General features: G+C 54.1%; 4 protein-coding genes and 1 non-coding gene across 5 annotated transcripts; 3 read left to right on the top strand and 2 right to left on the bottom strand.

Moving 5' to 3' along the window:
* Positions 1-202: 202 nt before the first annotated feature.
* BU26DRAFT_533329 (uncharacterized protein) lies at positions 203-7,781 on the top strand (the record flags this gene model as incomplete). Its single annotated transcript, XM_033831150.1, has 10 exons — positions 203-924; positions 983-987; positions 1,776-2,684; positions 2,832-3,035; positions 4,036-5,947; positions 6,143-6,233; positions 6,420-6,757; positions 6,809-7,363; positions 7,415-7,601; positions 7,659-7,781. 10 exons carry the CDS (start codon positions 203-205, stop codon positions 7,779-7,781), a joined length of 5,046 nt encoding a protein of 1,681 aa, XP_033679616.1.
* Positions 7,782-9,155: 1,374 nt separating this feature from the next.
* On the bottom strand, positions 9,156-11,904 carry BU26DRAFT_463238 (asparaginyl-tRNA synthetase). The gene is made up of 9 exons (XM_033825120.1): positions 11,153-11,904; positions 10,856-10,998; positions 10,754-10,795; positions 10,451-10,583; positions 10,139-10,391; positions 9,975-10,034; positions 9,828-9,874; positions 9,544-9,736; positions 9,156-9,493 (listed from the first exon to the last, which is right to left on the bottom strand). Exons 1-9 carry the CDS (start codon positions 11,880-11,882, stop codon positions 9,367-9,369), a joined length of 1,728 nt encoding a protein of 575 aa, XP_033679617.1. The 5' UTR covers positions 11,883-11,904; the 3' UTR covers positions 9,156-9,366.
* Positions 11,905-12,532: 628 nt separating this feature from the next.
* BU26DRAFT_434329 (uncharacterized protein) lies at positions 12,533-13,302 on the top strand (the record flags this gene model as incomplete). The annotated part of the gene is made up of 5 exons (XM_033824069.1): positions 12,533-12,603; positions 12,692-12,802; positions 12,858-12,937; positions 12,991-13,077; positions 13,124-13,302. 5 exons carry the CDS (start codon positions 12,533-12,535, stop codon positions 13,300-13,302), a joined length of 528 nt encoding a protein of 175 aa, XP_033679618.1.
* On the bottom strand, positions 13,161-14,180 carry BU26DRAFT_522423 (signal recognition particle, SRP9/SRP14 subunit). The gene is made up of 2 exons (XM_033829786.1): positions 14,092-14,180; positions 13,161-14,041 (listed from the first exon to the last, which is right to left on the bottom strand). Exons 1-2 carry the CDS (start codon positions 14,119-14,121, stop codon positions 13,637-13,639), a joined length of 435 nt encoding a protein of 144 aa, XP_033679619.1. The 5' UTR covers positions 14,122-14,180; the 3' UTR covers positions 13,161-13,636.
* A 210-nt stretch (positions 14,181-14,390) lies between these two features.
* Positions 14,391-14,503, top strand: BU26DRAFT_t45. The gene has a single exon. It is a non-coding gene; the product is annotated as a tRNA-Phe (tRNA).
* The last annotated feature ends 100 nt before the right edge of the window (positions 14,504-14,603 follow it).

The following is a 14,603-nucleotide window of genomic DNA, read 5'->3' on the forward strand; positions in this document are numbered from 1 at the left end:
GCTCACCTACCCGTTGGCACCAGGAACCGTGGTAGGCCTCTCTTGGGCCATTGCGCCTTCCGCATTGAAGAGTCAACGAAACAGTTTTCGTCACGTGTTCGGTTCTTCCCCGCGAAGGTGAAACGGCGTCTCTGCGCTCGTCACGATGCAATCATCCACCTCCCAACACCTACTTCTCCTTGTTAGCATACTTATCCTCATCATGAAGAGCAGCGCTGAGCTCCCAGTGCGTCTCATAACGCACAATATCCGCTACGCCACGACATCGCCTTTCAAAGGCGAAAAACCGTGGGCAGACCGGAAGCAACTTCTGCTGAACGAGCTATACTACAACACTCTCTACAACCCGGAGTCCTTCATCTGCCTACAAGAAGTCCTGCATAACCAGCTGGTTGACATCATGGGCGGGCTTGGTGACGAGTTCAGCTACATCGGCGTGGGAAGGGACGATGGGAAAGGGAAGGGGGAGTACAGTCCGATTATCTACAGAAAAGGAGTGTGGAGGGTGGAGAGCTGGAAGACGGTATGGTTGAGCGAGACGCCGGACGTGCCTGGGAAAGGCTGGGATGCGGCCTCCGTGCGAATCGTTACCGTGGGGACGTTCCAGCATCAAGGGAGCAGGAAGCGGGTTGTGGGCATGTGCACGCATTTGGATGATCAGGGACAGAAGAGTCGGACTGAGAGCGCGAAGCTCATCCTCAAGGTCATCGAGCAGGCTACGAAAGCCGGCAACTCTTCAGAACGGTTACCGGTATTCCTAGGCGGCGATCTTAATTCTGAGCCCTCGGGCTCCGCATTCCAGATTCTGAATGGGGAGGAGTCGAGCTTGCAGGATGTGAAGGAATTGAGTAGGTGGAGGTATGGGGATATCAATACGTTCACGGGGTTCCAGGACAGCACGGCGAAGACGGAGATAGATCATATGTTTGTGGGGCCGAGAAATGGGAATGCATGGAATGTGAACGGGTATGCGGTGCTGCAGAATAGGTTTGAGGATGGGGTCTACAACAGCGATCATAGGGCTGTGGTGGGGGATGTAGTATTGAGGATATGAAGCTAGGGAAAAAGTATTTCAGAGCTATATCCCGATGAGCTCATCCTCAAAATGGATTTATGGGCATCCTGCTAGAATAAGCGTTGGGCAGCATCTTGATGCAAGCAGTTGAAGGAGCTCCCAGCGTTCATTCGTGGAGCTAATGTAGCGCTTCTAGACGAGTCAAAGATAGCAGGCGCAGCCACTCTCGTCGTCAGTTCTTTGTCATGCCTAATATGCCGGAATTACCTTAATCAATATTCCAAGGTTCCGTTGCCCTGGCGAGACAAGCCTGGAATAACGGTGGTTGGACAAGACATTCATACTGCTAGCGGCAAGCTAAGCGAGGAGGACCCCGCTGAGGGGCACGAATCGCAAAACACAGGGAAGGCTCGAGAGCACTACACACATTCAACCTCCAATTCTTCGGTGCGCAAGCCGACTCACACGACATCAACATGGCCGAAGAAGTAGCTGTCGGTACGCTTGAATCTCTTCTCAATCGTAAGATCTATGGAAGCCGTGGACAGGACAGAGCTTGGTGTTTAGTTACGTCAACCGAGGCACGCATGCTAATTGTCCTCGACAGACTATACTCTCGCCAACCCGGACACCTTGACCAAGTACAAGACCGCCGCCGGTATCTCTGAGAAAGTACTGAAGGAGGTCGCAGGTACGCCCGCCGAACTACTCCACATTGCTCCTCCGCGATTGCCGCATGACGTGGGCTGACCGGTTTCAGGATGGTGTACCGAGGGCGCCAACATCGTCGAGCTCTGTGAGCGCGGCGACAAGCTGCTAGAAGAGGAGACCTCAAAGGTATACAAGGGAAAGAAGGTCGCCAAGGGCATTGGACACTGCACCACTATCTCCCCGAGCTCCTACATCACCCCGTATACACCCCTGAAGTCCGACCCCGAGGAAGCCGCAACTACACTGAAGGCGGGAGAATGCGTCAAGATCCAGCTGGGAGCTCAGATCGATGGCTTCTGTGCAATCGTCTGCGATTCCGTCTTGGTGGGCGTCTCTGGCGAGGTCACCGGACGACAGGCGGACCTGATGCTGGCCACATACTACGCCAATGAGCTGCTGCTGAGACTGATGCTCCCGCCCGGGCTAGTCGCTCATGGCACGGAAGAGGAGCAGAAGAAGGCCGCTGCCCGGAAGCCCTACACCCAGACTCAAATCACTCAGATGTTGGAGAAGGTCGTCAAGGCATATGACTGCAATCTCGTCGAGAGCACCACAATCTGGCTATTCGAACACAACGAGATTGAGGCCAAGAAGAAGATCATTCTGGCACCGGGCGAGGGTGTCAAGGGTGAGGGCCTGCCGGAGGTTGGTGAGGCATGGGGTGTTGAGATGGGAGTTAGCTTGGGAAGCGGCAAGGTCAAGACGATTGACAATAAGCGGGCAACCCTACATCGCCGTACGGCCACTACCTATGGTCTCAAGCGTCCAACTTCCAGGGCGCTTTTGTCCGAGGTCACTAAGAAGTTCGGCACTTTCCCTTTCAGTCTGAGGCAGCTGGAGGATGAGAAGGCGGCTAAAGTGGGCGTCATTGAATGTGTGCGAGGAGGTGTCCTTCGTCAGTACGAAGTCGTCGGCGACAAGAACAACGACTCCGTTGCTAGGCTATTTACCACAATTGGTAGGTGACGAGTTCCCCCTTTCTGGTATGGTCCAGGTCGTTCCGGGATGCGGCAGGGATGTGATGAAGCATCCCACCGCGGTTCTCGGCTTCATAGCCCCTATGGTACCTCTACAATTTGATTCACGCTTGCTAACACATTGACAGCCATTACGAAGAACGGAATGCAGCGCTTGGCCAAACCCCCACCACTAGACCTCGCTAAGTACAAATCGGACAAGAAGATTACGGACGAGGAGATCCTTAAGATCCTCGAGCAACCTATCGGCAAGCCGGCTTCCAAGAACAAGAACCGAAAGAAGAAGAAGAAGCCCGCCAAGAAGGCCGCCGAAGAGGAGGACGAGGAGGAGAGTAGTGACGAAGAATAAGCGAGCCTTCACCGGCGTGTCAATGAGGCTTCCCCAAAACCGCCTAGGCGAGCATGAGGTTACCTTAGTGCATGGTCTCTTGCAGTCATGCAGAACAAGGCCTTTTCAGTCGGTTCATGATTTATGGTCTGCCCTTGTCTGCAGCCCACCTGCCTCACAGCGCAGGCTAGAACACGACTAGATAGCAGGCCAAGCGGTATCAAAAATGAACAAATGAATCAGCCTCAATTCTTCCCTCATCCTCATGAAGTGAGACCTCACCGTGGACGTGGAGGCGTTGGGTCAAGGGTGAGGCACGATCATGGGGATGGCCACATTGCCATCCGGGACAACGACAGGCATGATCACCCCTTCTGCCACACGTATACAAGACATGACAGCTAGATCGCATCTAAATTATCATCGCTGGCGCCCTGTGGTTGAGTGGAGGTCAGCAGCCGTGCAACCCCTGAATATAGGGTCTTTGCCTTCACAGGATAGAAACACTAAAAGTGTAATTATCTTCACTAAGGCTTCTAGTCGATTTCCAGTTCTTCGAGTAAAACCTGTGTCATGTATATGTGGCGCGTCGGTGAGGGTGAAGAAGGGTAGGGTGACTAAGGCGGAGGAGGGTTCAACTGCCGTCACGTCTCGATATCGACGACCAACACTCCTATACCCCACTATCATCCTTTGCGAAAACCGCCCAAATTCATTTTCTCGCCTCTCCTGGCTCAATCATACAGTTTTCCAAGCCTCTCTTTAATATTACGCCATTTTGTCGGCGTGCTGGTGAGATAATACCAGGGGTGTTGCGGCCCGAGTTGCGGCTCGCCAAAATCTCCCTCGAAGTCTCTCTTTCACTCCAACACCAACCCGCCGGCCACCCGCGACACGCCGGTCACGCTCTCTCACCGCTATCTGCACGTAAAATTTTTCAGATAGCACGCGTGGTGAGTCCGAATTGGGCCTTTCACTCGGCAGCTCGCTTACAAAACTCGCAGTGCCTCACCTCGCCATGCCGGCGCTCCGCAAAAGAGACCGCAAGAGTCGGACAAGCACTCCTCTAGCAACACCCACCGACACCCCCACCCAAGGCTCGGACCCTCGAAAAGAGAAGACCCAGAGCAATCTAGACGCGTGGGTCGAGCCGGTACCGCAAAATCCCACGCCCTCGTTCGAAGAGCACGGTTTCGCGCGACACGGCGTTCTCGAGACCATGGCGCCTCTCGGCTCCCTCCCGTCCTCCAAGATGAAGCAGAAGGCGCGCGCCCTCGGCGAGGCGACTAGCCGGCGCCTGTTTGGCAGGAAGAGCAATGCGTACGTTGGTGAGGAGGAGGGCTCTACCCCAGAGTTGACCCCGGCACCCGAGCTCGACCGCGACGATTCCGAGCGCCAGGACGACGACGATATGCACGCCGCGTTTCCCGAGCAGGACGAAGACGAGGATGACGAGTACGTCCCCAGCAAGAAGAAAGCGAAGACGTCGCACGGCACAAAGACTCCGGTCAGGGGCAAGGGCGCCGCGGCCACCAAGACTGGTTCTCACGGCAAGACACCCGTGAAGAATGGCATAAGCAAGTCATCGACGGCCTACGCCAGCCCGGTGAAGCAGACCACCCCGCTGAACGATTTGGACGACGCCACCCAGCAGCGAATTCAGATTGCGGTGAACGACGCCATCGCCCGAGCGAATAAGCACAATAAGAGGGACGTGGGCATAGCTCTCAAAGACATGTTCGAAACGAGCCGCAGCGACTCGCCGCTTGCAAAGTCACTAGACGGAGTCATCCACCAGAAGGAGACTGCCGAAGACTGGAGCCTCTTCCGCTCATTCGTCAAGGCTGCGCGGCGCCGCTTCAAGCGTGAACTCAGGATCCAAGAGGCCGTAGAGGCACAAGCAGCGCAAGCAGCATCCGCTTTCACCGAGGGACCTGAGGTCGCTTCACCAACTGCGGGCAGCGAAATTGCACCCAACGACTCAGCCTCCGCTACATTTGATCTGGACACCGCTGCACCAGCTGCGAAACAGCCATCAAAATCTGTCGGACTCACCCCAGAAGACGCGACTCTAGCCCCAGTATCTCCTGTTGATCTGGAGCCTGCTGCAATCGCACCTCATCCGCTCACCAACGCCCCGGCTTTCCCGGTAACCGAAGCAACCTCTCCACCAGCGACCAGGATGTCGTCGAAGTCACCCCGTAAGCAACGCGTCACAAACGGTAACGTTGCGCTAGAGTCTGAGCTAGATGCCACCGCAGAGGCATCTACCACCGCTCCCACTCCTGCCGCGAAGACGCCAGAGTCTGGCGGCGCGAGCGACTCCGATCTCTCTGACGTCAATGAAGAAATCCTTCAGCAACCACAACCACCTCAGCCTGCCCCCGCGGCTGTCCAGGTCAATGGACACGCCGCCGCCGCTGTACCGAAGAAAGCGAAGAACGCCGCGCTTGCTCGCGCTGGCAAGAAGTCGAGGGCAAACTCCACGAAGCCGTACGGCAAGGGCAAGGAGAAGCCACAACCCACCCCGGAGGAGCTAGCCGAGCAGGAAGAGCTTCAGAAGAAGCGACAGGCCATGTCTGAAGGCCAGTCGTCGCTCATGAACATGCTCGCTCCTACTTCCGACATCCGGTTCGACGACGAGATCCTCGAGACAGAGTCCTTGACCGAGTCCCAAATCGCCGTAGGACCGCCAGTCGACGCCAACCGTCCGCGTCGTGCAGGCCGGGCTCCTCGCAACGGCATCACCGTCAACATCGCCGGCGCAAAGCGACGGCGAGACGACTCTAGCTTCTCATCACCGAGGCTCGACTCAGCTGCCACGTCTCGGCCATCGACGCCCGCCATCAGCCACGTGCCCAACAAGCGACTAAAGCTGAACAATGGTCAGGCCCCAGCAGCCAGGACGAAGAAATCGTAAGTGTGCCCCTATCGTGTTCTACCTATCCCTGTCACGTTGTGTTGGGCGATACACTACGCCCAGTACCCGTTTCAGTGCAGGGATATTTTCGCATCGACTGAGCACGCTCAACGTGTTTTCACGTGTTTGCATTTTATTCTCCGCTGCGTCTTTCAAGATTATCGATCAAACTAACGTGTTTCTGCGCGTAGGCCGGTTAAGAACCGAGATGGACCTATCGCAGGTATCCCACACACTGGCGGTGGCGGTTCGAGACAGTCGGGGCCTGATGACAACGACCCAGTAAGTGCCACTCAAATTCCCGCTCCACCCAACCACGTCCTCCTCCCTCCACCACCCAACCCATCAACAACAAACACCTTTTTTCTCCCCCCATCACAAATGCTTCTCACAACAACGATTACACCTCTCAAATTCCCATACTCGCCTCCGAGTTCAACTTTGTCTCCGCCCCTAACACCATGCCAGGGATCGCCACCATCGGAGAGCGACGACATCTGTTCAGCCTGCAAAGGCGCGGGCGAGTTTGTCTGCTGCGACAACTGTCCACGTGTTTTCCACTTCCTTTGCTGCGATCCACCGCGTTTCGATGCTCCTCAAGGATCGTTCCTGTGCCATGAGTGCACTGCAAAGCTGAAACCCGCTGACGAACCGGAGTCTTATCCTATCCTTGGACCGCTGTTCAAGGCACTGGAGTCCATCAACCCGCGCGCGTTTGCCCTGCCGGCGGACGTCCGGAACCACTTCGAGAATGTTGCAGCACGGCCAGACGGCTCCTTTTTCGAGGAGACCAAGAAGTTCCCGTTGTAAGTCGGACGCGTTTTTACGTGCTGGCGTGATGGGCTAACAAAGCGCAGGGCCAAGAGCAGCGGCTACGGCTACCAGAAGCCTGATTACACAAAGGTCCTGGACGGTGACCACAAGCCCATCTGCTGCGTATCATGCGGGTTGACATCTGGTGGTAAGCGCCAGATGCTCAAATGCGACTTCTGCCATGCCCACTGGCACCTGGATTGCTTGGACCCGCCTATGGCTAACCCGCCACACATCAACCTTGAGTCGTCGCACCGCGACGCGTGGCGGTGCCCGCGTCACATCGAGCACGATCTTCGTAGCGGCAACGTGGTGCAGAATGACCTGAATGAAGCACAGGATGACACCATCATGGTCGATGCCCCGGCTGCTCGGCTTGGCCGGAAGATCCGAAAGCCTAGGCACCCGAAGATTATCGAACCCACCTTCTCACGTGGCATGCGCAACAACGGTCTCATTGAGATCATCAACGACCCCGACGACGACACCGACGGGGAGGGCAACTATGTGTTTGGCCCTGATGACAAGGACCTCAACTCGAACGTCTACCGCGTCCCAGAGAAGGGACTCATCCTTGATTTCGTTGACAAAGTCAAAGGGTAAGTAGCTGCACCCTCTCTATCGTCTGCAATGACTGACATTCCCTGCAGTAGCCGTATCACGAAGAAATCGAAGATGGCTGCAGCGTCTGAGAAGGCTGCTACCCAGCGGAAGAATTTCGCCGCTCGCCCGATCCAGCAGCAACAGGTAGCCCTCAACCTTGCGCAGCTTGCAAAGAAAGAGAAGGACGTCGGATTGAGCGAGAACACTGTTGATGCTCTCATTCAGTCGCTCATCGTAAGTCGCTCATCGTCAGCTCGTGTTGTTTGATCAGCGCTAATTCACGTGAATCAGGCCGAAGCTCCGAACGCTGTCGTCTCTGCAATCTCCGAAGCTCCACCACCTCCTGTCAGTGCAGACGAGCGTGCTCAGCTGTTGAAGCTCCAAGAGCTCATCAAGATGCGTCTAAGCGGCTGAACACGACGGTCTGCTGCGCCCTCTGTCTCGTAATCTCAACGCGACGATTCATTGCGTTCTGGATGTTTTCCATCGATTGAAGACGGGTATCCAACAGATTCCATCTTCAACGTCTCTATCGTCAAGCGCTTATCTGGCGACGTACCCGCAGCATTCGTTCATAGGATGCTGCGACTCCCTATCGAAACCCCAACCGATACACCCGTGTTTTAAGCGAACGCAGCGACAATCTCGCCACTAGCGCGCTCGACCCCCCCAGCCACCTCTTTTCCACCCGTTTCCACCCATGTGTTCCTAAAAAGCTTTGCTTCTTTTCCAATCGGCCGATTCTTGGTCGAAGCTCGGTCCGTTGCGTCCGGCGCATCTCAGTCTCATGTCCTTTTCTCCTCGGCCGACTGATTGGCGAGGATTCGGTACAGCGCACAGCGCACACCTTTCCATTCGGCTTTTCATTACCAGTTGCATCATGCGGGTCCTTCTCTGGACTACTACAAACAGCTCTCTTTTTTGCACTACAGGGGAGCCTTTCTCCTCTACCTACCGGTCACCGATGCATAGCGAGGAGTTCTATCCGGCATTTTCGATGGCTTCCGGCGAGAAGCTCTTTGCGATGGCGTTTTCATGAATGGTGCGGAACGGGCGGTTATCCATCCTCTCTTCTGGATCGGACATTTTCCCCTCTGCTGCCCTCGATTGTTTGCTTGTAATGCGATGCAAGGATACCAGAGTCGTACTTAGGCTCTCTTTCCCTTTTCCTTTCCTGTCCTGGCGAGGCTTGCATATCACCGGAGGGCATTTTTCTTTCGTGTCTATGTAGGCTATGAATGAGTGAGAACGGTGCCTTGATATCCTAGCTCGTCCTTCTGCCTGATGTCGTGTCTCTCTCTGTACGTGACCTATTGTCCTTCAGCTGCGAGCTCGCATCGCAACAGACAGACACCCCTTGTTCTTTCTCGACTGAGCAGACAGTAGGCGCCGTCACTGCGTCCGCTATGAGTATAGCTCTCCAACGTCCATCCATGGAGGTACCAGCGGCCACGGCCACGGTTTGGCCGGCTCTGACCGACTTCAATGCATGCACCCACAAACACCAGCAAAGAAAACAACTTGACGGTCGAAAATGAGGCCCCAAAAAGCAAACACACGCGTCGACGCTGACCGGTCCAAGTCCCTGACGTGAAGCCGCTCTCCGTCTGACACGTAAACGCGGCCTCTTCCGAAACACGCAGGGATACCTTACCATATCCGGCGAAAAAAAAAGTGGAGCTGGTTCCTCACATATGTGCAAAGGGGAGCCTGATTTTGAGTCACAAGGAGGCAAGCCGACGATTGATTGCTGTAGAGTCACTGTTGACATGCTGAGGGACGAAGCATCACGAAATGATTGGGTATGATCCGTCTATTTGTTGCGCCTTTCAGTGACACGACAGGCTATAACCTGACCGGAAGTGAAAAGAAATCAATCAAACACGCCTTAGCTATCCTTCGTGAGCCTGATCCACCGAAAGTCTATGCCCTGCGTATGCGGGGGAGAAGAGGTCTTGGCCAAGCGGGCGGCGAGAGGAAAGGGATAGAAGATGCTGCCTTACGGCTTGCAGCGACCAAAGTAGCGCGGATACAAGCAGCAGTCGCGGACGGTATGCTGTTTGCAGAGCCATGCGAGGAAGCGCTCGAGACCGAGCCCGTAGCCGCCATGGGGAGAGCTTCCATACCTAAGGGAATATCAATAACTGCGTCAAGGAACACAAGGTACTTGACATACTTCCTCTGATCCGTGTACCAGTAGTACGAAGACGGATCGATTTCCTGCCGGGCGAACGCCACGAGGAGCTCATCGTACTGGTCGATTCTCATACTTCCGCCGACGATCTCGCCCACACCGGGCATCAAGCAATCCACGCTATGCGTAACCCGCGGATCATCTTTGTCTTTGAGCATGTAAAATGCTTTTATCTCTGCGCAAGTGGAGGCACATATTAGCACAGCTCTTTCAAAGGGCGGGTCCACTTTTAAGGCGAGACGGAATTTTTAGTCAGGGAGACTTACCGACAGGGAAATGGGTGAGGAATATTGGCCTATTGATCGCATCCGTCCTAATTCGGCCGTCGATTAGCAAATGTTGGATGTTCCACTCTGGGAGAAGAGTGTTTAGGGAGGCGGCCCGAGGGAGGGGGACGACGGGATGTCTCTTACATCTTACGCTCCGCGGCTTCTGCAATGTCATCACCGAACTTGTGCGGCTCTCCTTCTTCGCTATGGCAAAGTCAGCACATCCCTGAAAGTATTGGACGTTTCACGTGTGGGAACATGCAATACAGACGCTAATGGAAGACAAGCAGTCTATACGGGGGCCTTACTTCGGAATGCCGTGCTCCACTAGCCAGTCAATAGCCTCGCTATACCGCATACGCTTGAATGGACGCTCGGGCATTTGGAACTCGGGGTTGAGCTCCATGATGTACTGTTTGATGGTGGGATCGGCCATGGCGACCTCGAGGACGCGGCACATGACGAGCTCCAGATGGTCAAGGAGATCACCGAAATGAATGAAGTCTAGCTCGGCTTCGATGTGAGTGTATTCCGCCAAATGGCGCCGGGTCAATGATTTTTCTAGAAGATAGATTAGCGGGCTTCATTTGGTGGAATTTACAATCCATATAAACACGAACCTGCCCTGAAGCTCTTCTCAATACAGTATACATCTCCCATACTGGCTAAACAGGTCTCTAGATATAGCTGTGAGCTCTGAGTAAGGAACGCCTCTTCATTGTAATAGGGTAGTCCGAAGAGCGTGGCACCTCCCTGTAAAGGTTGGCGTAAATGTCAGCGTATATTCGCAAGGGGAAGGAGGGCCGGAGCAAGGCAAAAATGAAGAGCCCTTGGCTGTCTCTAATGGCTCACTCATGGCGACCAGGTGTAACAAATGTGAGAGGCTTGAGACAGGTCTGGCATGTGTTACGCGTCATACGTACCTCGACCATGGTCTGCACTAACGCCGGAGGGCTAACTTTGCGCTGGAGGATTGTTAGTAGATGAATTCCCAAAATAAGCCTCCTCAAGGTCAAATAACGTACCAGTCTCAGTTCGCGGTACACGACGTTGAAGGCATATTCGACAGCGTCACGGACAATCATCACCTTAGAAGCGGTCTCTCCTCGTAGCGTCAGGTGGCGAAGATCCAGGAGGGTTGCATGTTCCGTGTCCTTGGACACCCTGTCTAGAAAGGGAGGTAGGTTAGCGAAGTGCTCAAAAAAGTGGACAATGGGTATAGCAGCAGGCCATCAGCTGAGGTGCACAGGTCACAGACACCATTTGTTGGAACGTCCGAAAATCCGCCGCTAAAGCCTTGTGAGTTTTGCTTTCGTACGTACTAGTTATGGCATCGTCTCCGCCTGCTGCGTGCCATCCTGGGTGGATACGGTAGTAGTCGGCGTGGAGCTCCCGTCCGTTGGGCGCGTGTGCCCCTTGTGGAACCTCTCTCAGCTCTCCGAGGATCTCCATGGAAGTCTCGCGGGTCAAAGTCAAGGCGTCGTAAGTTGCAGCCAGCTTCCCAGTCAAGATGACCTGCATGAAGCCATATCCGTCTTTGAGCGTAATGAACATGTTGGTCTTTTGTCTCCTCTCGCGATGTACCCTTCCGAATACCCTGACCCGTGTGCCTTTAACGTCTTGCCCATTGCCTAGCTTTATCTTCGCAGGGTCTGTCTCATCGAGCTTGATCTTCTCCGCCTTTGGCAAGCTGGGATCCTCCTCAAGCACGATCTTCTTTGCCTCCTCCAACACCTTCTTCCTGTCTGCTTCTTCCTTCATTCGTATTGCCATCTGCTCCTGCTCCTTTTCTGCCTTCTTCTTCTGCGCCTTCGCGTAGTTGATGGCCTTCTTCATAGCCGCTCTTGCGACCGGCCTCCATTCTAACCGGGCGGAGGCATCTGAACCCTCGGGAATGTCTCCGGTCAAGCTCTTGCGGTGGAGAAATCTGTGCGACTCGCCGTGGGTGAGGACTGCGAATCCTAGCGTCTTGTAGGGTAAGCTCTCGTCGCCGGTTTGTGTCGAGAGGTCCTGGCCCGCATCTTCGTCGATGTAGTAGGTTGTTTCCGCCATGGCGGGTTCAATTGCGCTACAAGGCGCGCTGGGTATGTCTCTCTGCGGTTGGGCCGAGCGGATTGTGAGAGGTGGGTGCTGCATTTGCGGTTTGTTGTCCTATGGAAATTATATCGAGTGCGTTGGAGTCATTCGCGGGGCATGAGTCAGCCCCTCAATTGTGGCCGTGCGAGACACTGAAGCACTTTGCGTTCCTGATAAGCCCTCCGGTCCTTAATCTAGCGACATGCTTGCCTCTATGCTCTGCTCTTGCTTACTTCCAGCTCAAGCTGAAGTGAAAGTGTTTTATTTCCTGCAGCTCTCTGAATGCGTGGTAGCGTGTCGAACTTCCAAATCAACCAATGATGAAAGTGTGGCGCTCGGATGTGGCGCAGACAGCTTGCGGCCGGTGAATCGAGTGTATACAAGCGGTGCATGTTGATGCACACCGGACGCACTGATTCCGAAGAGCGTTAGATGCAAGCATGGACTGTGGGCTTTTGGATTTGCTCTATGTTATTAGTCTATTGCTCGCGTTGTGCTCATCCGAACGGCATCGCCGCCAATTCCGCGCTGACAAACCTCGTTAAATGCTTTAAAACTGAACTGGAATTCGTATACATAGACCTTTCCTTACCTATGCGAGAGAATACTCTGCGTTAGCTAGAAACATGGCGGATCCCAGCCTTTACACATATTCTTCGCCCTTGGAAGGATATCGAGGACTCGAGCCACTCCCGAAGTCAGTCTTCCCCTACCTCTCCATAACCACCCCGGTATAGGCGTTTCATTTCTAGTCAAGTGGGAAAAGTTATCTGACAGACGCATAGCGAAATCTCAGAGGACGGAAAGTCCTACGTCAATCCACCAGCAGCACGGAAAAGCGAAGCATACAACGCCTTCGTCTCGCCCATAACCAATGGGCGGCGCGGGGGCTTTGAGTAAGCTAACCTGTAGTATCACTTCCCCTCATGATGACCGCTAATTTGATGCTAGCATACACATCTACTTCTTGCAAAGTGACGCCGAGGAGTTGAAGTTCGCCACTGAGCTCTGGGAACGCATACGGCGAGAGTGTAAGTGCCTGCTTTTGAGACCGTGGATAGCCTTTGACTGACTCCTGTCCCAGTCCCAGAGCTCCGCATATACAAAGTGTGGGACAGACCAATCGGGCCTCACCCCATGGGAATGTTTGAAGTGAATGTTTTCACACCAGGTATGAGCCGCCCTGTGACTTGAGGTATATCCGGTTAACCGTCGAGTAGAGCAATTTGGCGCTTTCATTCCGTGGCTGGTGATAAATCGGGGTCCTCTGTCGGCTTTGATACATCCAAACACAGATGACGAAGAGCGAGACCACACGCAGAGGGCTACTTGGATGGGAGGGCCACTACCACTAAACTTAAAGTTGTTTAAAAAGAGGAAAGCAGCAGGACAATGAGATGGTGAGATATGTGAAATTGACGAAAGAGAAACAATGAAGACGAGGTAGCAGTTGAACTGGGCTTGATTTGGTGCATAGAGTCGAGCCAAGTGCCCGAATTGGCACCTTTCTGGGAAGCTCATCCGCCTCTTCATGTCTGATGCGATGCGATTTCTAGCCAATTTCATGGCTCTGCTTAATAATGGCGCCTTCTCACGTTGCCAGACATGCGGCGAGATATCAACTCCAGCCCCCATGCTCTTGCTGTCCTTTGAGCCGCAGGCAGATGGGCGTATAGATGTGATGTTACCTTCCTCTATAGAGGACATGATAGGTTACCCTCTCAATCATCTCATCCCTTCGTCTCCACCGCTGTGCCCCTTTTCTTCTTCTTTTTGTCCTTCTTTCCCTTCTTCTTATCCCTCTTCTTTAGACCGCTCATCCCCGCCCGACACGCCTCAGCGTATCGTACGTAGAATGCATCCAGCTGGTCCGGCTGCACAATCGTAGATAGCTTGATCTTGTCAATATCCTTCCGGTCTGTTCCCGGCCGCTTGTCGGACTTGTTGTTCGAAGCGCGGATTATGATCGGTAAAGGGTTCTCAGGGTGTGTGTCCCACAGTGGGTCGTCCGCGACTTTGGTGGGCGACGGTGGGTAGCCTTCGGTGTCGAATGCCATGCGCTTTTGCGTCAGGTAGACGGAGCCATGGCCCTTTTTGCGGTTGTGCTCGAAGAGGTTGGCGAGCTGCGTGAAGAACTGCGAATAAGATTAGCGGGGCTTTACTGCTGCTACGAGAGTGTCAGTACCTCGTTATTGCTCAAATGTTCCTGAGTCATTGTCGCGAGCGTCGTGTTATGATGTTCTCTCCATTCGTGGTGTTGTGCGCAAGTGTGGGCGAATCGGAGGTTGGGTGGAACGGCGGCGGGGCACGAGGCAGATTCTTACATAATCTATCAGCACTAATCGTGTGCTGGCTAAGCTAGGGCCTCGTCACTGGGGCACTTGAGAATCTTTGCGGGCATAGCTTCAGCGTTTTAGCCTTTCTTTTCACTCAGTATATAAATTTCTATTCAAAATTTGTCCAATCAGACATCAAGAATCAGCAGTCGTCTTAGCTCACTTGGGAGAGCGCCAGACTGAAGCAATCAGCCTTCAAGCTGCAAACTTCGGTTCACAACGAATATCTGGAGGTACTGTGTTCGATCCACAGAGACGACAAGATTCTTTTGGCCTTTGAAATCGTCCCCAGGTTGCCTTTTGCTCCGCTTGGATGGGGCCGTGCCAAGCAACGTACGCTAAAAGCTAGGTGGGGGAACCA

Source organism: Trematosphaeria pertusa (genome assembly GCF_010094035.1).
Source record: "Trematosphaeria pertusa strain CBS 122368 unplaced genomic scaffold BU26scaffold_14, whole genome shotgun sequence".
In the NCBI taxonomy this organism is placed as follows: Eukaryota; Fungi; Ascomycota; class Dothideomycetes; order Pleosporales; family Trematosphaeriaceae; genus Trematosphaeria; species Trematosphaeria pertusa.